At 40.1% G+C, this 22,400-nt stretch overlaps 1 protein-coding gene across 1 annotated transcript; it reads left to right on the top strand.

Moving 5' to 3' along the window:
* The first annotated feature begins 3,437 nt into the window (after positions 1–3,437).
* LOC138360909 (uncharacterized) lies at positions 3,438–3,827 on the top strand. The gene has a single exon (XM_069320410.1). It carries the CDS (start codon positions 3,438–3,440, stop codon positions 3,825–3,827), a length of 390 nt encoding a protein of 129 aa, XP_069176511.1.
* Positions 3,828–22,400: the final 18,573 nt, after the last annotated feature.

Genomic DNA, 22,400 nt, shown 5'->3' with positions numbered 1-22,400 from the left:
ATTTTCACACAACATTCCATTCGCATCTGAACGAGTTTTTATATACATACTATAGAGATGTCACGTTTTTGACCGGAAAAAACATGCGTTTTTTTAAACTTTGTTTTTCATGTAAGGAAAATCTTCCAAACCTTTTTACAGATTGCTTAGAAATTTTAACACAACGTTGCAATCGAAAAGGTGCATGTTTTTATATACGTACTATATACATGCTTCACCTGTGACAGGAAAAAACATGCTTTTTGGAAAAACAGCACCATATGTTGGACGTAAGAGCAATATATGCTGTAATCTCCGAAAGTTCTTCAATGATTCCTTTGACATTTTGACACAACTTTCCATTCAGATACGCACATGTTTTTATATACCAACCATATAGATGCTCCACCTCTGACAGGTAACAACATTTTTTTTTTAAACAGTGCCATCTGTTGCAGGTATTAGCTACACATGCTATTCTAAATATGTTACGATTCCATTTCAGTGTTTCCGATTGCATTGATAAGTTGAATTTTCTTAGTTTTATATTTATTTATTTTCATTTTGTTTTAATTATTTTGTGTAACATTGCGTTGGAATTGAGCTGAGTTGTTTATCACATCGCTCATTTCGAACGTATAAGTATAGATGCCACACCTGTGACAGGTAAAAACATTCATTTATTAAGAAATAGCACCATCTGTTGCATGTAAGAGCAACACATGATATACTAAATATGTTACAATTCCATTTCAATGTTTCCGAATGCATTGACAACTTGAATTTTCATAGATTTTTATTTATTTTATTTTTTATTTAATTATTTTGTGTGACATTGCATTGGAATTGAGCTGTGTTGTTTACCATACCATTCATTTTGTGAGTATAATTATAGATGCCATACCTGTGACAGGTAAAAACACTTTTTTTTAAATACCACCTCAGTTGCACGCGAGAGCAACATACGCTATAATAAATATGTTATGATTCCATTTCAATGTTTACGATTTCATTAGTAAAATAAATTTTCAAAGATTTTTATTTATTTTCATTTTGATTTAATTATTTTGTGTGCCATTGCATTGGAATTGAGCTGTTATTTACCATACCGTTCATATCATGAGTATAGTTTATTTTTTAAATAATAAATAAAATAAATATGTTTATTCAGTAAGGTACATACATACAAGTAATGTTACATTAATGGATCGATATATAGATAGAGCTAGTACATACAATGCCTAAAGCCACTATTGCGCAATGCGTTTCGGGCAGTAACTTGCCCTATTAACTAACTGGTCTTTTATTTTTTCATTGCTTTATATTTCGTTTTTTAACTGTTTTTCTTATATATAAGTTATGGGAACTTCAGATCATTTGATGTTCCCAATTTTCTGATGAGAGTATCAGATTATTTGTGAATGCATTGGACAAGGGAGTGGGGAATGGTGGAGAAGGACGAGGGGACAGGAGTGGGGGAGGACGAGAGGACAGGGGGAAGGGGTAATGGCAGGGAGAACGAAGGGATAGGGGAGTGGAAGGTGGTTGGGAGGATGAGGAGACGGTGGAGTGGTGAATACTTAGGACGAGGGGACGTTGGAGATGGGGATGGTGGAAGGACTGGGAGACTGGGGACGGTTGCTGAGTCACGCAATGTGTGGCCGGGTACAGCTAGTAAATAAATAGAAACGTAAATGTTCGTTTGTTTAAAATAGCAAATCTCCATAAGTTTCTTTACCGATTGCTTTGAATTTTTGACACAACGTTCCATTCACATACGAGCGTGTTTTTATATACCAACTATATAGATGTGACATCTGTGGCAGGTAAAAAAAACATGTTTTTTTGACAAACTGGGTTTTTCACATGAGTTTTCATGTGGGGTGTGGAGTTTTCAGTTGCATATATGCTTGGGGACCATTCAAGCCTGTTCGCATTTGTGTGCTCATGTGGCCCCACAAAATGAGGTGATTCGTTGAAATATCAATGCCCAAGCTTACCACCAAGTGTCGTCGGGATGTTGGGGAAATAGCCTCGGCTACCAATGTTTTTTGTACTGTCACAGTTGATCGAGTGGTTAAAGAAGTAGGTACACCATGTGCATAGTGCTTCTGGCTGTCTGGGTTCGAATCCTTCTGGGGTGTGAAGTTTTCTGTTGCATATATGCTTGGGGACTATTCAAGCTTGCTCACATTTGTGTTGCTCACGTGGCCCACAAAGTGATATGATTCAATGAAATATCGATGCCCAAGCTTACCGCCACGTACTGTCGGGTTGTTGGGGAAATAGCCTCGGCTACCATTGTCTTTCGTACAGTCGCGGTTGGTCGAGTGGTTAAAGAACAAGGTATGCCATGTGCATAGTGCTCCTGGCTGTCTGTCTGTCATCAACATCGACGAAAACGTCCGTTCTCGAATCGACCAACACCTCGACATCTTTAGAGATCAACATCGCCACAGCACCGAAACCAGGATCATCAAGAAACTGACAGCATTATTTGGAGGACCTATGGCGATTCCACGACCTAGAGATGGCTTCCTAAACCTTGCTGGAATCAACCTCACTGAGGACCAAATCACTCTCTTAAATCTGGGTATAAACTGTCATGTTATGTCCAGACCAAGTGAGATGGCCCAGAAAGTAGAGTTGGAGTTCCTTTTGGACGACATATTCGACCTCTAGACGCAAAATAAGGTTACCACTAAAGACACCTTGCAAGTGGGACTTATTGCAGAAGGAGAAAAGATTCGAGGTAACTACAGAAACACCATACTGTCCCCCGAGCTCAAGGCGGCAGCTAAGAGCCTTCGTGAGAATAAGGAGATAGTCGTCAGGAGAGGTGACAAGTCGCCAATATACATTATTCTTAAAAAAGACGAATATCTGGCAAAAATGAACCTCATACTCTCCTACTAAACTAAATTCCAAAGGGTAACGAAGGACACTACAGCCGAATTTAAAACGAAGGTAAACAGATTGATCGAAACTGTGAACGCCAAGAAATCCGGACTCCACCTGCCAAAGGTTATTGAGGAATACAAACTTGGTTATGCGTATGGAAATGTCAATACCCACAAGCCTGGAAACCCTCTTTGGCCAATTATCAGATAGATACCTACACTCACATACTAATTGGCTAAGCGACTCAACTGCTTGCTGACTCCTTATGTACCTTGTGGTTTCAGCCTGAAGTCTCCAAACGAATTCGTTGACTTACAGCGGGGAGCACGGGCCACGGGGATAACAGCCTCGTTGGATGTAGAGACGCTGTTTACCAACATATCTGTGGCTGAAACAATTGGGATGATAGTGGACAGAGTGTATCATCATCCGGCTTGTACTCCTGTTGACATACCAGAAAACATACTAAGAAAGCTACTCCAAGCCTGCATTAATGAAGCACCCGTCTTCATTAATGTCCAGATGGGCACATGCATAAGCAAGTAGATGGAGTCGCTATGGGTTCTCCCCTAAGTGTCCTGTTTGCAAACTTCTACATGGGTACCATAGAGCAGAGGGTCTTAGTTGACATGGACTTGAAACCCGTCATATGCTGTCGGTATGTTGACAACATTTTTATGCAGGTGCCTGATGTCAGAAGTCTGCAGCAGCTGAAGGAGGCGTTCGAGCAAAATTCTGTGTTAAGTTTCACTTACGAGATTGAGAATGTTGGGAGGCTGGCCTTTCAAGATGTAACAGTCACGGAAAGGAACGGAGGCTTCCACACTGCAGTCTACACTAAGGAAACAAACATAGGAATGTGCCTCAATGCCAATAGTGACTGCCTAGTCGAGTACAAGAGAAATGTTGTCAACCCTTATGTCGACCGGGCTCTTAGCCACAGCTAAGGATGGAAGCAAGTCGATGAAGAACTCTGTAGGATAAGGCAGGTCCTAATCAACAATGGCTTCTCTAAGGGTTACGTTGAAGACGTCATAAAAAGAAATGTGAAACGCTATGCAACCTCTGAAGAGTCAACTAGCACAACACTTATACCCCCTATTAGACTGTTTTACAGGAACTTCTTTTTGACGGCTCATAAAACGGAGGAAAGGGACCAGAAAGATATTATTAATAGGAACGTCATTCCTACAGACAAAAATCAGAAAATACAATTGACAATTTACTGCAAAAACAAAAAACGGCCAACCTACTCATAAAAACTCTCCAGACACCAAACAGAACACCTTGAAGGAAACCAACATCGTCTATGCCTTCACATGTCCACTTGGGGACTGTAGGGTCCCAAAGAACTCAGTATATAGGCAAGACAACAACATCTCTTTCCAGGCGATTAACGATGCATAAGCAACAGGGCTCCATTAAGGAACATATAATCTCTTCCCACAGCCAGACCATCACCAGAGAAATCTTAACAAGCAGCACAAAAATCCTCGATAGATACAGCAATAGCAGGAGACTCAACATCAACGAGGCACTACACATCAAAAAGTCAACACCAGCAAATTAATGTATAACTATATTCTACCCACATCAAGACCCCACTTCAAGATACTTTCATTCTTATGTTTTCATACCCAATTTATACCAACCTCACCCAAAACATTTGTGTCATATCACCCCTCACCCAAAACGAATATAAGCATGATATATGTTATGTGTAAACCAGATTTTGAGAATGTAAGAAGCCCTTAAGAAATGCTTTTAGGCATCAGACCAAAAATATAAATGTAAAAAATGAATTTTGGAGAGTTAATCTTTCAATTACCCTCGACAGTAAAGAAAAACGTAGGAAATATTGAGAAAATTGGTGTTAAAATTATTAATCTCACCCTTTCGGTCATATTCAACAACTCTCACTAATCATAACTCACCGATCCCTTTCACAATCCGATTTCGCAATCTCAACACCATCTGGCTCGTATCTTGTAACTCTATCATCCCTACCCAGCCTCAAAACCTTACATTTGTCCGCATTAAACTGCATCTGCCAATCTTTTGACCATTTCAAAACATTATTTAGATCGTCTTGAAGAGATAGTGAGTCGTTTTCCATGTTTATTTTCCTCCCTGTTTTTGTATCAACGGCAAATTTGCAAATATTATTACTCAAACCTGAATCTGAATCATTTATATATATTATAAACAACAGAGGTCCTAGGACAGAGCCTTGAGGCACTCCACTTACAACATTTTCCCAGTCTGACTTAACCTCATTAATACTAACTCTCTGTTTCTTTTAGTATAGCCATGCCAAAATCCAACCTAATATAGCACCCCCAATACCATTACCCTCTATCTTTTTAATCAGTCTTTCACGTGGCACTGTATCAAAAGCTTTGCTAAAGTCAAAGTACACAACATCGCAAACCTTACCACTATCAACTGCCTCAACTGTGCTGGACTATAATGATATCAAATTCGTTAAATATGAACGGCCATTTGTAAACCAAGGTTGTGAATCATATATTAATTTATGTTTTTCAAGATGAAGACGAATGGTATTTGCAATTATCAATTCAAGTAACTTTCCCACAATAGACGTTAGGCTAATTGGCCGATAGTTTGACGCAAGTGATCTATCTCCTTTCTTATATATAAAATTGGTACCATATTAGCAACCTTCCCCGACTCTGGCACTCTGCCTGACTCTATTGATTTATTACGTATGGTTGGCAGTGGCTCACAAAGCTCCTCTTTGCATTCTTTAAGCACCCTGGCAAACACTTCATCCGGCCCTGGGGATTTGTTTGGTTTGAATTTTACTATTTGTTTAATAACATCCTCCCTGGTAACTGCTAAAATAGTCAACCTGTCCTCGTCCCCACCCACATAGACTTTTTCGGCTGAAGGCATAGTGTTAAGTTCCTCTTTAGTAAATACAGTGATAAAATATTTATTAAAAATACTACTCATCTCTTCGTCATTATCAGTTATCTGACCTGTCTCAGTTTTTAATTGTCCTATCCTTACTCTAATCTTTGTTCGATATAACTGAAAAAATCCTTTAGGATTTGTCTTTACTTTGAACTCTGTTCGTAAAACAGAAATTTTGGTCGATTTTTGTATTTTTTTTAGTTTCCAGCGTACAGTATATTTACAATGTTTTCTCATATTTTCTTACATCCCAACAATTAATCCATTCAAACAAACCAATAAGACACTCCCATTCCATCGAACGTCTCTGTCACACCACTCTCCCCTTCCCATTCTTCACGTGCTTCCTCCGTTCCTCATCTCTTCCTGCCATAATTCTGGCGACTCTGTCTCATACCTTTTCTGTATTCCCCTTACTTCACACTTCATCCGTCTCTCCTCATCTCACACACAATTTGTCTACAACCCTCTTACACCTTTCTCTTTCAATCTCTTTCCCTAAGACATCATTTTCATACAGCTTTTCCATTCATACCGCCTCTTTTATTTACCATATCTTCCCCTCCCCCTCTCTTTAGCATCATTTTCGTCATCCTTGACACTTCCCCTCAACCCGCCCTCATATACCTTCTTTACCTTGAACTCTTTCCCACCTTCTTCTATTCCATCCACCACCTTCCCCTTCCCTACCCCTTCAGAAGTCGACTCCTCACTCCCCTCCCTCCAAGGCCCACCTTCTCCTTCCTGTCCCACCTACACCACTACGACTATTACACGTTAGCAGCATCACTATTTAAAAACAATATAATGGGGTCTAAGCCCCGCCCCATACGGGCGGTATTGACAAATTCCTCCCGATACCCAATAAACAAGGAACGTCGCATCGGTTAAGGACTAATCGTGTATCCCAGAGAAAGATTCCCTGCTTCCGGGGTTTGTAAAGTTGGGGTAGATACCCACGGCTGAGAGCTGGAGTGAGTCGTATTTTGTTTGTGGGTAGTATTGGAGAGATTGTCGAAAGGGAATCTCATGTCTAATGGTTATATAGGAGTTAGAGCCTGCACTGATATCAAAGAGGTCCATGTTGTTACAAGAGGGGACCTTACTGGGTCTGTGTCGATACTTGAGATGAGGACCACACAATGACAACCGCCGCGGGTCTTTACTCCCACACATTTGGGTGCCACTGATCGCCCTGGGAGCCCTTCAGTCGACCCACAGGTGGAACCGCTACTAGCGATCCGGCCTTGTACCCACGGAAGAGTAAAGGAAGACTCGGTATTAACCTCAAGACGTCGCTTCATGCGGCTACAGCAATTCCTCCAAGTTTTGCCCACCATAACTAAGGTGTCACAGGTCACCTGTCACTCACCTGTGTCACTCAACTACTCATAAGGTCGCCAGCTGGGTTTGTAACTCTGCATCCCAGCAATGCAGTTCACTGGTTACACTCTGTGTCGCCAGACAATAGTACGTTGCCACACTCACAGTCTTAATTGGTGTTACTAGCCTAGGATAGCTTTCCATAAATATCAGTGTTAAATATCAATAGTGTGGTGCATATAGTGTTACTTATATAATCATCAAAGAGAGATGGAGGGAGCACTAAAACACATCACTAAAAGTGATAGAAAGTTTTCTATACAATATATATATATATATATATATATATATATATATATATATATATATATATATATATATATATATATATATATATATATATATATATATATATATATATATATATATATATATATGTCGTACCTAGTAGCCAGAACGTACTTCTCAACCTACTATTCAAGGCCCGATTTGCCTAATAAGCCAAGTTTTCATGAATTAATTGTTTTTCGACTACCTAACCTACCTAACCTAACCTAACCAAACTTTTTCGGCTACCTAACCAAACCTAACTTATAAAGATAAGTTAGGTTAGGTTAGGTAGGGTTGGTTAGGTTCGGTCATATATCTACGTTAATTTTAACTCCAATAAAAAAAAATTGACCTCAAACATAATGAAATGGGTAGCTTTATCATTTCATAAGAAAAAATTAGAGAAAATATATTAATTCAGGAAAACGTGGCTTATTAGGCAAATCGGGCCTTGCATAGTAGGCTGAAAAGTGAGTTCTGGCTACTAGGTACGACATATATATATATATATATATATATATATATATTATTAAATATGACCGAAAAAGTAAGATTAATAATTCTAACACGAATTTTCTCAATCTTTCGTTCATTATGCTTCACTGTTGGAGGTAAATCAAAAATCACTTCTCCAAAATTCATTTTTATTTCTAGTCTGACGCGACACGGGCGCGTTTCGTAAAACTTATTACATTTTCAAAGACTTCACAAATACACAACTGATTAGAACTTGCGTTTCCCTGATTTTATATCTACATATGAGTGAGGTGGGAAGGGTGATGTGGCATTACATTTGAGTGAGGTGGGAAGGATGATGTGGCATTAACACAAGACAGAACACTAGAGGATATTAATAGGGTATTAAAAGTATCAACACAAGACAGAACAGAAACAATGGGTATTGAATAGAAGTGTTTGTAGAAAGCCTATTGGTCCATATTTCTTGATGCTTCTATATTGGAGCGGAGTCTTGAGGTGGGTAGAATATAGTTGTGCAATAATTGGCTGTTGATTGCTGGTGTTGACTTCTTGATGTGTAGTGCCTCGCAAACGTCAAGCCGCCTGCTATCGCTGTATCTATCGATGATTTCTGTGTTGTTTACTAGGATTTCTCTGGCGATGGTTTGGTTATGGGAAGAGATTATATGTTCCTTAATGGAGCCCTGTTGTTTATGCATCGTTAAACGCCTAGAAAGAGATGTTGTCTTGCCTATATACTGGGTTTTTTGGAGCTTACAGTCCCCAAGTGGGCATTTGAAGGCATAGACGACGTTAGTCTCTTTTAAAGCGTTCTGTTTCGTGTCTGGAGAGTTTCTCATGAGTAGGCTGGCCGTTTTTCTGGTTTTATAGTAAATCGTCAGTTGTATCCTCTGATTTTTGTCTGTAGGGATAACGTTTCTATTAACAATATCTTTCAGGACCCTTTCCTCTGTTTTATGAGCTGTGGAAAAGAAGTTCCTGTAAAATAGTCTAATAGGGGGTATAGGTGTTGTGTTAGTTGTCTCTTCGGAGGTTGCATGGCTTTTCACTTTCCTTCTTATGATGTCTTCGATGAAACCATTGGAGAAGCCGTTATTGACTAGAACCTGCCTTACCCTACAGAGTTCTTCGTCGACTTGCTTCCATTCTGAGCTGTGGCTGAGAGCACGGTCGACGTATGCGTTAACAACACTCCTCTTGTACCTGTCAGGGCAGTCGCTGTTGGCATTTAGGCACATTCCTATGTTTGTTTCCTTTGTGTAGACTGCAGTGTGGAAACCTCCGCCCTTTTCCATGACTGTTACATCTAGAAAAGGCAGCTTCCCATCCTTTTCCGTCTCGTAAGTGAAACGCAGCACGGAACTCTGCTCAAATGCCTCCTTCAGCTCCTGCAGATGTCTGACATCAGGTACCTGTGTAAAAATGTCGTCAACATACCTGCAGTATATGGCCGGTTTCAAGTTCATGTCGACTAAGACTTTTTGCTCGATGGTACCCATGTAGAAGTTTGCAAACAGGACACCTAGGGGAGAACCCATGGCGACCCCATCTACTTGCTTATACATGTGCCCATCCGGGCTCAAGAAGGGTGCCTCTTTAGTACAAGCTTGGAGTAGTTTCCTCAGAATATTTTCTGGTACGTCAAGAGGAGTACAGGCTGGATCACGATTCACTGTCGGCTATCATCCCGATTGTCTCGTCCACAGGTACGTTGATAAACAGCGATTCTACGTCCAACGAGGCTCTTATCCCTGTGGCCCGTGTGCCCCGCAGTAAGTCAACAAATTCCTTTGGAAACTTCAGGCTGAAGGCGCAAGGAACATAAGGAGTCAGCAGGCCGTCGAGTCGCTTCGCCAGTCTGTACGTGGGTGTGGGTATCTGGCTAATGATTGGCCGAAGTGGGTTTCCAGGCTTGTGTGTCTTGACGTTTCCATACGCATATCCAGGTTTATATTCCCCAATGATCTTTGGCAGGTGGAGTCCGGATTTCTTGGCGTTCACAGTTTCGATCAGTTTGTTGACCTTTGCTTTTAATTCGGCTGTAGTGTCCTTCGTTACCCTTTGGAACTTAGTTTGGTCAGAGAGTATGAGGTTCATTTTCGCCAGATATTCGTCTTTTTTAAGAATGACATATATTGGCGACTTGTCACCTCTCCTGACAACTATCTCCTTGTTCTCACGAAGGCTTTTAGCTGCCGCTTTGAGCTCGGGGGACAGTATGGTGCTTCTGTAATTGCCTCGATTCTTTCCTCCTTCTGCAATAAATTCTGCTTGTAAGGTATCTTTGGTAGTGACCTTCTTTTGTGTCTCGAGGTCGAATATGTCGTCCAACAGAATTTCTAACTCTACTTTCCGGGCCATCTCACTCGGTCTGGACATAACATGACAGTTTATGCCCAGATTTAGGAGAGTGACTTGGTCCTCAGTGAGGTTAATTCCTGCAAGGTTCAGGAAGCCATCTCTTGGTCGTGGAATTGCCATAGGTCCTCCATATAATGTAGTTAGTTTCTTGATAATCCTTGTTTCAGTGCTGAGGTGATGTCGGTCTGTGAGGATGTCGAGGTGTTGTTCAATGCGGGTACGGATACTTTCGTCGATGTTGCTATTTCTCCACTCGTTTGTAGCATGAAGTAGTTGCGTTTTGTTGTCTTTGATTTCATTCTCTGCCTTGTATATCTGATCACGAATCAGATCCTGGCGATATTTTATCGTGAAGGCTTGATTCCTTGCTGCTGGGTCGTGCGCTTTAATATTAGTATATTTTGGTAGCAGTCTTTCCTGTAGACATATATTATTAAATATGACCAAAAAAGTAAGATTAATAATTCTAACACGAATTTTCTCAATCTTTCGTATATTTCTTTTCACTGTTGGAGGTAATTCAAAAATCAATTCTCCAAAATTCATTTTTATTTCTAGTCTGACGCGACACTTGAGCGCGTTTCGTAAAACTTATTACATTTTCAAAGACTTTACACATACACAACTGAATAGAACTTTCATATCTCCGATTTGTTTATATCTACATTTGAGTGAGGTGGATGGGGTGAGGTGGTATTTAATAGGGTATTAATTTCATCAACACAAGACAGAACACGAAACAATGGGTATTGAAATGGAAGTGATTGTAGAAAGCCTATTGGTCCATATTTCTTGATGCGTCTATATTGGAGCGGAGTCTTGAGGTGGGTAGAATATAGTTGTGCATTAATTGGCTGTTGATTGCTGGTGTTGACTTCTTAATGTGCAGGGCCTCGCAAACGTCAAGCCGTCTGCTATCGCTGTACGAAACTTTAGTTTTTAGTATTAACTAGAAATAGTTTTATGAAACTATCGATGTAAGTTTTACGAAACGCGCTCAAGTGTCGCGTCAGACTAGAAATAAAAATTAATTTTGGAGAATTGATTTTTGAATTACCTCCAACAGTGAAAAGAAATGAACGAAAGATTGAGAAAATTCGTGTTAGAATTATTAATCTTACTTTTTCGGTAATATTTAATAATATATGTCTACAGGAAAGACTGCTACCAAAATATACTAATATATATATATATATATATATATATATATATATATATATATATATATATATATATATATATATATATATATATATATATATATATATATATATCATTGAATATGACCGCATACTCTGTATTTACTATCTTCTGATTTATGGCTTCTATCCCTCTAACTATTTTCTTAGCATCAGGGCTTAGCTGAAAGAGGAGTTCTCCAAAACTCATTTTCGTTATTTCAAGGTGAAGAAAAAAGTGAATAACTATAGAACGTATTACACTTATTTATGCAATTTGCACAACGTTTCGAACCTCCATGGTTCATTCTAAAGTGAAAAGAATTTACAGAACTGGTTCATTTATACCCGCACTGGGTCAGGTGATGACAATATAGGTAAAAACATGGGGGATACATAAGGGATAAATGGGGGATGAAGCACATAAGAACATAAGAATAAAGGTAACTGCGGAAGGCCTATTGGCCCATACGAGGCAGCTGCTATCCACATACAAAGATTAATCAAGTGTAATTGGCCTGTTATGTTGAACAGTGTCTTCTGTGTTGGCATCGTTATGTTCTGGTCTTGTCCTTACTCTCATGGTGGGTAGAGTAAAAAGTTCCTTGATTTGGGTGTTCATGGTAGGTTGTTCTATTCTTATGTGAATTGCTTCAAGAATTTGTAATCTTCTTGCATCTTGGGTTTTGTCTATTATACAGGTATTTTGGTTCAACATTTCTCTTGTTAGGGTGATGTCATGGGCTTGTCTCATGTGATTCCTGGGGGCACCGGATTGAAGATGGCATGTCAAACGCCTCGTCAGCTTGGTCGACGTCATACCTATGTACTTAGATTGAAGGTTACATCCTTCGTGGGGGCAAATGTACATGTATACAACGCTTGACTGCTGTAGAGGGTTCTCCGTCGGCTTCGGGCTGTTTTTGATAAGGAGTTCGGAAGTCTTCTTGGTTTTGTAGAATATTATCAGGTTTATGTTTTGGTTAGCGGTAATGCTTTTTACTCCTTTACGGATTATTTCTTTCATTATTCTTTCCTCTTTTATATGTTCACTGTGCATGGTTGATTTGTAATATAATTTTATTGGAGAAATTGTGGTTTCTCTTCTAGGTTCAGGATTATACCATCGGTCCAAGTGTCTTCTTATAGCAGCGTTTATTTCCGCGTTGCTATATCCTCTGTTCACCAATACCTGAGTTACTCTTTCAAACTCTACTCACGTTGCTCCATTCGGAGCAGTGGGTAAGCGCTCGGCGAATATAAGCATTGAGAACACTGGCTTTATATCTTTGGGGGCACTCACTTCTACCGTTCAGGCATAATCCTATGTTGGTGGGCATAGTATATACGTTGGTGCTTAAAGAGGTTACTTAGTATATATACTAAGTATATATACTTAGTATATATACCAACGTATATACTAAGACCACCAACATAGGATTATGCCTATGATTCACTCACAACAACTTCCATTTTCAGTATCCAGACTAAGGTAATAGGAACAAGTTAAAAATGAAATAAAATCAATATAATTAGGCAAGTAGGATACACATTACAAGTAAAATTAAAGACTCAATAAAGATTGACAAAATTAGTATCCAAAAATATTATGGAATTAATAAAAATGACAAAGATAATTTAAATTAATTAATACATATGAATATAATCTTAAGGGGGCTTATCACACTAAATTAAAAGTTGTTCAATTTGCTTATAAATTTTTTTATGAAATGGTTATAGAAAGGGCTGCAACTGGTCCAAGTTTCACCATCACACCCTAAACAGAAAAGGAGAAAAAAAATACACAACGTATTATGCAACGAATGTTCAACATTTTCAAATAATCTCAGGAAACACATGTGTCAACTAAAATGTCTACTATGTGCTGTAGAAGCACAAACTCTTGTAATAATTGTAATATGTATGTGCAATATATTTATATGTAAATTTTTTTTTTCTTTTTCTTTTTTTTTCTTTTTTTTTGGGCCAATTTTTTTTCTCGTTTGTTATCAAGGGATTTGCATGAAACTTGCACACCTTGCTCAATGGATGCCTATCTGCAAGGGTGCCAATTATGAACGAAATCTGTCGAAGTCAAGCTCAGCTACAGGTGGCCGAACTTGGATCTTTATTTTACTCTGGAAAGTAATTTACAACTTCAAGGCGTTTCTCAGCTTTCATTTATTAATCAATTTACATGCAAATTACACCTTATATGTAGAGTTTGTGCTTCTACAAATCTATTGAGACATTTTAGTCCAAAGTCCATTTGTTGGTTTTATAAAAATTTATAAACATCATATATTGCATATTTTTGGAAGGGTAACTTTGAAAAATTATATTATTGCACTAAACACTTTCTTTGATAAAACTGATCAATACAATCTATTATTATGTGTTACTTTAATATCTGAGTGTTATAGAAATGATTTTAGTTGACACATGTGTTCCCTGAAATTATTTGAAAATGTTGAAAATTCGTTGCATAATACGTTGTGTATTTTTTTCTCCTTTTCTGTTTAGGGTGTGATGCTGAAACTTGGACCAGTTGCAGCTCTTTCTATAACCATTTCATAAATAAATTTATAAACAAATTGAACAATTTTTACAAAACCCGTAATATGCCCCCTTAATTAATTAATACTTATTAATTTAATCTTAATATTATAGAATCTTAACATAATGTAATCTTAATATAATATAATCTAAAAGATAATTATTTATAATTAGCTTAATTATGACCCTACCCTTAATATAACATTAAAACAAATATAATCTTAATTAATTAATTAATCTTTATTCAATTACCATTAAACTTATAGATAATAGATATAATACAAACGAGTTAGCATTCATTAAAATACTGAAGAAGATGCTTAAGTAAGTACATGGAGACTTTACTGTAATGTTGCGAACTTTCACGATGATAGATAATTATTTAACCAATGGAGTGCACGCTAGCATCTTGGACAAGGTTAGGCTAGGTAAGGCTCAGTCACTAATGAGATTTTTCCAGATTCTGCTTTTTTCTATCCTGAAGGCTGATTTTTTTCTATCCTGAAGGCTGATTTTTTCTATCCTCAAGGCTGATTTGATATAAACGTTAACTTTCAACTTTGAATTAATTAGGTCATGGGCTTTGTCACAGCAGTTCTCACCTTGTAGTTCTTCTGGTAGATCAGCAGAGCTAATGATTAATGAGTCGTGCAATTGAGGATGCTCTAAGTCGTCTTCGGAGGCCGCCTGGTGCATCTGGAGGAGAATTATTTGTTTTTATAGCCTTTTGAAGGATATCATTTTGTCCTGGCTGGGGTGTTCTCGGTCTAAATCTTGTATATCTGTTCAACTTTGTCACTTTGACATAAATATAACAAAATTATTGTCCTATGGAGTTGATTTAGCTTCCAGACATATTTTTTTAATAAATCTTAAATGTTTTGTAGCTATTTGTGTTAAATACTAGCAGTACCAGCCACACGTTGCAGTGGCTCAGTCTGGGGAAGTAGGAAAAAAAAAAAAAGGGAAAGCACACGTTTCTAATATGTTTAATTTTACAATGCTTGTGGGTATACAATAATTTTTGTTGTTCCATTCTCTGTGGAGATATAGAGACTGTCTGGTTTGCCGACTCTAAAACACGCAAAATATAATTTTCCATGTGAGATGCAATCCTCGTCTAGATATAAACTGCATAATTCTAAATGTTGTCCCTGAGCTTTGTTGATGGTGATTACAAACGCCAATCGAATTGGAAATTACAATCTCTAAAATTGAAATGGCATATCTGTTGGAATCATAGGAATGCGAGGAATTAGAACATCTTGACATTTGAAAGGTCCTGTCAAAATTGTTACTTCTACGACGTCGCTGATTATTTTTTTTTTTACTGCAAGCCGCGTGGCGTTGCAAAGTTTTGGCTGGTTGATCATGATAATTGGCACGCCGATTTTCAATTGCCATACGTGTGATGGTATCCCTGGCAGATCGATTGAATTCAAAAATTCTGTTGGATAAATAAACGCTTCATCTGCTTCCTCAACAGTGTCGACGAACTTGTATGTGCCGGCCTCGCTTTGAATGTTAGACTGAATAATATTGTTAAGTTCGTGTGCCGGATGCTTTGGAAATGTTGAACGTGGGAGTTTCAATGAATTGTATGTTCAATGGCAATTTCAAAGCAGAGGTAGCAGTTCTTCCACTTGGTAGCAATGTCGCAGCTATTCCGGACGATGCAAGAGCTAAGACTATGCCATTTTGGGCTCGAAATGCTGCCAGAATCAGTCTAATTAAAAAGGTTTTACCAGTTCTTCCTGGCGCATCTAAGAAAATTTCTCAAGCCCGTTATTGACAGTTTTATTTATTTGATTGTAAATGCTTTTTCGCTTGAGCGTTAGATTAGGAATATTTGATTGCACATACGACAACTGATCACCCGTGTTGTTACTTTGTTCACGACGCAATTCTACATCGAACGAAGCTGCAGGAGATCGATTCAGTGATGGCATTTCCAATTGATTGAGAACTCTGCGATTTCTAAGCACAAATCTTCAATCATTATCAACGCTTCGTTGTAGATTTCTGCTGTGAAATCCATATTCATATTTGAATTTTCCTTGCGTATTCGACGTACAATATCTTCAGCCATGTGCAATTTATATTTCTCTCATAACTTTGTTGGAGATGAAGGAGACCAGGCGGTCAATATGATTGCAAACAATGCATGATTTTGATTTGGATGTGACGTGTTGGACGCGTCATTAATGCATTCATCCCAGTGTCGGTCGTTCTCCAATTAATACCAAGCAAGTCATGCACTACGGGAAGTGACATGTGTTACGATGTTGACAAGTCTCAATTGCTGAAAGACGTTGATCCAGGCACATTTACCATCAGCCTGCGAAGAAAGAAGCATTAATCTTGATTGGGATGCACAGTGGATGTCTGCCTATCGTAGTTTATTTGAATATGCCAAGTTGTCCGTCGACTCGCTCTCCTTGTTTGCGTCGTTCAAATGATTTTCTACTGGCATTCCACGTGTAATACGTAGGCACTTCCGAATACAGCAGTGTTTTTGCAAATGCGTCATTTTGACATAACGTGAAGAAAGCAGTAACCGTTGTAGCCGGTGGATTCATAGCTGTTTGTTGCACATTTGCAGCTGTGAAATAAACGTATTTTCCATTTTCTTGTTTTCAAAACAAAACAAAAAAATAATAACGAAATATTTCAATTTAAATGCAGATCAATCGACACAGCTCAATTTCACCACCAATTGCACTGAAAAATAAGAACAGTTAAGAACACGAAATGAAAAACAATGAAAAATTAAACAAATATACTATACCCACGAAATGAACACTATGGTAAACAACGCAGCTCAATTCCAAGGCAATGTCACACAAAATAATTAAATCAAAATGAAAATAAATTAAACACTATGAAAAATCAATTTATCAATGCAATCGGAAACACTGAAATGAAATTGTAACGTATTTTAAATTGCGTGTGTTGCTCTTACGTGCAACAGATGGCGCTGTTTTTCCAAAAGAGCATGTTTTTACCTGTCACAGGTGTGGCATCTAAATAGTAGGTATATAAAAACATGCACATATTCGAATGGAACGTCGTGTCAAAATTTCAAAGCAATCGGAGAAGAACTTTCGGAGAGTACTGCATGTGTTGCTCTTACGTCCTACAGATGGCGCTGATTTCCAAAAAAAAGCATGTTTTTTCCTGACACAGGTGAGGCACGTAAATAGTAGGTATATAAAAACACCTGTCTGTTCGAATGCAACGTTATGTCAAAATTTCTAAACAATTGGTAAAGAGATTTCGAAGATTTCCTTCACATGAAAAACACAGTTTTAAAAAAAAACATGTTCTTTCCCGTCACAGACGTGACATCTATACAGTATGTATATAAAAACCTGCTCGGATGCGAATGGAACTGTGTGTGAAAATTTCAAAGCAATGGGTGAAGAACTTTTGGAGATTATCGATTTTGAACAAACAAACATTTCCATTTTTATTTATATAGATTACTAGCAGTACCCGGCCACGCGTTGCTGAGCCACAGCAACCATCCCTGTCCCCCAGTCCTCCCCACCAATCCCCCCTCACCCGTCTCCTCGGCCTCCCAACCATTCCCCACTCCACCGTCCCTTCGTCCTCTCCACCATTCCCCACTCTACCATCCCCTCTTTCTTCCCACCATGCCCTACTTCCCTGTCCTTTTCTCCTCCCCACCATTCTCCATTCCCCCATCCCCTAGTCCCCACCATTCTCCATTCCCCCATCCCCTAGTCCCCACCATCCCAAACTCCCCTGTTCTCTCGTCCTTCCCCACCATTACCCCCTACCTTGTCCCCTTGTCATCCCCACCATCTCTCACTTACGTCCCTTCGTCATCCCCACCATTCCCCACTCCCTCATCGGATGCCTTCCCAAATGGTCTGATGTTCCCATCAGAAAATTGGGAACATCAAGTGATCTGATGTTCCCATCACTGAAATATAAGAAAAACAGTTAAAAAATGAAATGAAAATAAGAAAAAATATAAAAATAAACTATACTCAAGAAATGAACGATATGGTAAACAACACAGCTCAATTCCTATGCAATTCACACAAAATAATTAAATCAAAATGAAAATGAATAAAAATCTTTGAAAATTCAATATATCAATGGAATCAGAAACATTGAAATAGAATTGTAACATATCTAGTATAGCATGTGTGTTGCACTTACATGCAACAGATGGCGCTGTTTTTCAAGAAAAGCATAGTTTTACCTGCCACAGGTGTGGCATCTATAGTTATACTTACGAAATGAATGGTATGGTAAACAACACAGCTCAATTCCAACACAATGTCACACAAAATAATTCAATAAAAAATTAAATAAATCGAAATCTATGAAAATAAAATTTATCAATGCAATCGGAAACATTGAAATGGAATTTGTGACATATTTAGTATAGCGTGCATGTTGCCATTATGTGCAACAGATGGCACTGTTTTTCAAAAACGCATTTGTTTACCTGTCACAGGGGTGGCATCTATATAGTAGGTATATAAAAAGATGCGCCTATTCGAATGCAATGGTGTTTCAAAATTTCAAAGCAATTGGTGAACATCTTTCAGAGATTACAGCGTGTGCTGCTCTTACTTCCAACAGATGGCGCTGTTTAAAAAAAAAAAAAATGTTTTTTCCTGTCACAGGTGAGACATGTATATAGTAGATATATAAAAAGACGCGCCTATTTGAATTTCAAAGCAATCGGTAAAGAGGTTTTGAAGATTTCCCTCACATGAAAAACACAGTTTTTCAGAAAAAGCATGTTTTTTTTACCGTCACAGACGTGACATATATATAGGTTGTATATATAAACCTGCTCGGATACGAATGGAATATTGTGTGAAAATTTCAAAGCAATCGGTGAAGAACTTTCGGAGATTAGCGATTTTGAACTAACGAACATTTCCATTTCCATTTTTATTTATATATATTGTCACGTGGGGGTGGTGGGCCGGGGCTCTGCTAGCACTCGGCTGCTAGGGGCTCAAAAGGCCGAATACTCAGCCCTTCCGCCTCCCGGGATTCACCGGAGTCTCCTTGGTCACACAGGAGAGGACCAACAATGCCCACCTCCGCAGGTCTTTGCTTCCACCACAAAAGGGGTGCCACTGATTCACCCTGGAAGCCCTTCAGTCAAACACTGGGAAACTGCTGTTAACAGTTCCGGCCTAGACCCGTGGAGGAGTGAAGGAAGACTCAGGCTTACCTTATAACAATAACCTCCCGGAATCTTGCCTGCCAGACAAAAAGGTTGCAGGAACTCCTTTCCCGCCTATCTTCTCTATCCTCTTCTTAACAAGGTCGCCAGCTGGGTTGTTATATCAGCACCCCAGCAATGCAGTTCAGTGGGTGTATCATATATGTTGTTTGTAGCCAGAAGATTGCTACTCCCATAGATCTGCTACTAGACTGTTGGCCCAGGGTACTCTCCCAGGAAGGTCTGTGTGCCTTTACCTCTCTATAGCCACTACGTTAATAGTTGTCACCACTCAGGCACTGATACTGATCGGATGGCTAGGGGTACACTTTTGTGTAAGTCTGTGCTGTCTTTACCACTCACCAGGCAGTAAGAACTTCTATAGAGAACGTTGTGTTCCCTAGGTGGTACTATGATAACCTTCGTGTATGCTCGTAGAGAAATATAATAAATGGAGGCACACTTAAACACAATGATAAAAGTGTAAATTTACTGATACAAATCACATGATCACACATACAAACACAAGTAATACATGAATATGAAAATAAGGATAATAAGTCTGAAGATCGTCAGCCTCTTCTTCCACGACCTCCAACACTCCTTCAACTGGGCAGAAAGACAGGAGTCCCACACTCTCTCACAGGAGGGCCTCTTCACCACGTCGGCGCCTCTTCTTCGCTGTCCTGCCATCCATACACACTGTCCTCTCTGACAGTCCTGGACACAAGCTGCCTTGCAGCCTACTACTAAAGTATTAATGTCCTGTTGCCACATACATAAGTAAATATTGTGGCCTAACTAGCCTACTCACACAAGGGGTAATGGGAGGGAAAATGATCTACCTTACATTCCTGGCTCACGACGCCTGTCCCTCGATGGTGTGAGGTTCCCGCGCTTCCTTGGGTCGATCCTTGACGATCCAGGACGTTCCACAGGTCCTCAGGTGTCGTGGAGCCTTCGCGTCGTCGCCGTTCCAATCCCTGAGATTCAGCTGCCCCAATTCTGGTTCATCGATGGGCGCTGAGCTAATCACTATTTTTCCCACACTCGCCCCTTCCACAAGGCGTTGCTCCTTGTCCTAGGCACGGTGTCGTCCTTCCAAGACCCTCAGTGGATGTGACCCGGTCACAGCTAGGCTTGCCCGCCACACTTTTTCGGGCCCCCAAACGTCCAGCGTCGCCGCCCAGCGTCGTCGCCGAATATTTTCCAAGTTTGGCCCTCTTTCGCTCAATAAACTTGGTTCCTTTTTGCTTCCCAGAAGCGCGGGGTCTCCAATATATCCGATGGGCTGCGATAGCCTGCACGAATCCACTAAGAAAGGCTTGTAGAGCCTCTAATCCTTGAGAGCAGACCGAGGTGCGTCCTGTCGCTTCCAAGGTCGGGTCAACTCTGACGTTGGCGCCGCCCGGGGCACTCGGTGACGTCATGGTGGGCCCTGATTGGACGCCCGCGACCTAAGTCGGCCAATCCGCGATCGGCTAGTGTCCCTTCCAAAAGGTCATATCTGCATTAGGGGATACTCTTTCATTTTATATCAGGGCGCCAATTTCCCCTTATTTACAACTTATAATGTAACGTTCTCCCTTAACTGGCAGCCGGTCTGGTCGCCACATATATCAATAGACTCCCTGAATCTCAGAGAATCAGTAGGGAGAGCTGATATGACTCTTAAAGCAGGCAAACGAAAGAGATAGGAGAGGGCACCGTAACATACCCCTCCCCTTAAAATAAGAGTCATATCGGTTAGTAAATCCGGGAGAGGGCATCTGCCACCACATTCTCCCTTCCTTTAATGTGCCTGATTTCTAGCCAGTACTCTTGGAACAGTAGGGCCCATCATGTCAGCCTTTGGTTCGTGTTCTTCATCCTGTGCACGAACGTCAAGGGGTTATGATCGGTGAACACTTGCACCGGTCTAGTACCTCCACCCACATAGATGTCAAAATGCTTCAGTGCCAGGATCAGGGCCAAGGCTTCCTTTTCCACTGTACTATAAGTCCTCTGGTACCTTTCGAATTTCTTCGAGTAGAATGCCACTGGACGGTGGACTCCGTCCTTCTCTTGAGCTAACATGGCTCCAATCCCCACGTCGCTAGCGTCGACGTATAAGATAAAGTCTGACTCAAAGTCAGGCGAAATCAGCACTGGCGCTTCAGTCAACAACTTTTTAGTCTTCTCGAAGGACTCCTGGCATGCTTTCCCCCATTTCCATCTAACGTTCTTAGATAGCAATTCAGTCAGAGGGTGTGCCACTGTCGAGAAGTTCTTGCAAAATCCTCTATAGTATCCAACCATCCCTAAATATCGTAACAATTCCTTTCTCGTCCTGGGATTCGGATATTCTTTGATTGCCATCACTTTCTGGTCTACTGGAGTCACTTCCCCTTGACCCACGACGAAACCTAAGTATTCTAATCGGGCCTTTCCGAATTCGCTCTTGGCCAGATTAACGGTCAGGTTCGCTTCTTCCAACCGTTGGAATAACTCCGTCAGTCGATTCATGTGTTGTTTCCAGCTATCGGCGTACACCACTATGTCATCTATATACACGGCACAGCCTTCCATCCCTCTTAGCACTTCGTTCATCATCCTCTGAAAACAACTTCCGCTGTTCTTCATACCAAACGGAAGCACTTTGTACTGGTACAATCCGTCTGGAGTAGCAAACGCTGAGATCTTTCTCGCACTCGGAGACAAAGGGATTTGATAATACCCTTTCAGCAGGTCGACCTTGGTGACAAACCTTGCATTTCCTACTTGGTCGACGCAATCACTTATTCGGGGCATCGGGTGAGAATCTGACACGGTTATGGCATTCACTTTACGATAGTCAGTGCAAAAACGATATGATCCGTCACTCTTCTTGACCAGCACACAGGGCGAGCTCCACTCACCGTTGCTGGGCTCAGCGAGATCATTCGCTAGCAGATATTCCACCTCCTGTCGCATGATCTTCCTCTTTCGGGACTCACCCGATAAGCACTCTGCTTGATTGGCTTTCCTCCGCACACGTCCACCTCGTGCACCACACTCTTGTGCCGTCGGGGCACATCCGTGAAAAGCGACTTGTTCCTTCTTATCAGGGTCACTAGTTCCCTCCTTTTCCCTTTATCCAGATGACGCAGCCTGTCTTC

This window comes from Procambarus clarkii, unplaced genomic scaffold (genome assembly GCF_040958095.1).
Source record: "Procambarus clarkii isolate CNS0578487 unplaced genomic scaffold, FALCON_Pclarkii_2.0 HiC_scaffold_130, whole genome shotgun sequence".
Lineage (NCBI taxonomy): Eukaryota > Metazoa > Arthropoda > Malacostraca > Decapoda > Cambaridae > Procambarus > Procambarus clarkii.
The sequence above is the reverse complement of the archived record's forward strand: the minus strand, read 5'-3'. Positions and strand labels throughout refer to the sequence as shown.

Coding starts and splice junctions, on each gene's coding strand:
- LOC138360909 (XM_069320410.1), top strand. CDS start 3,438: ATGGGTTCTCCCCTAAGTGTCCTGTTTGCAAACTTCTACATGGGTACC.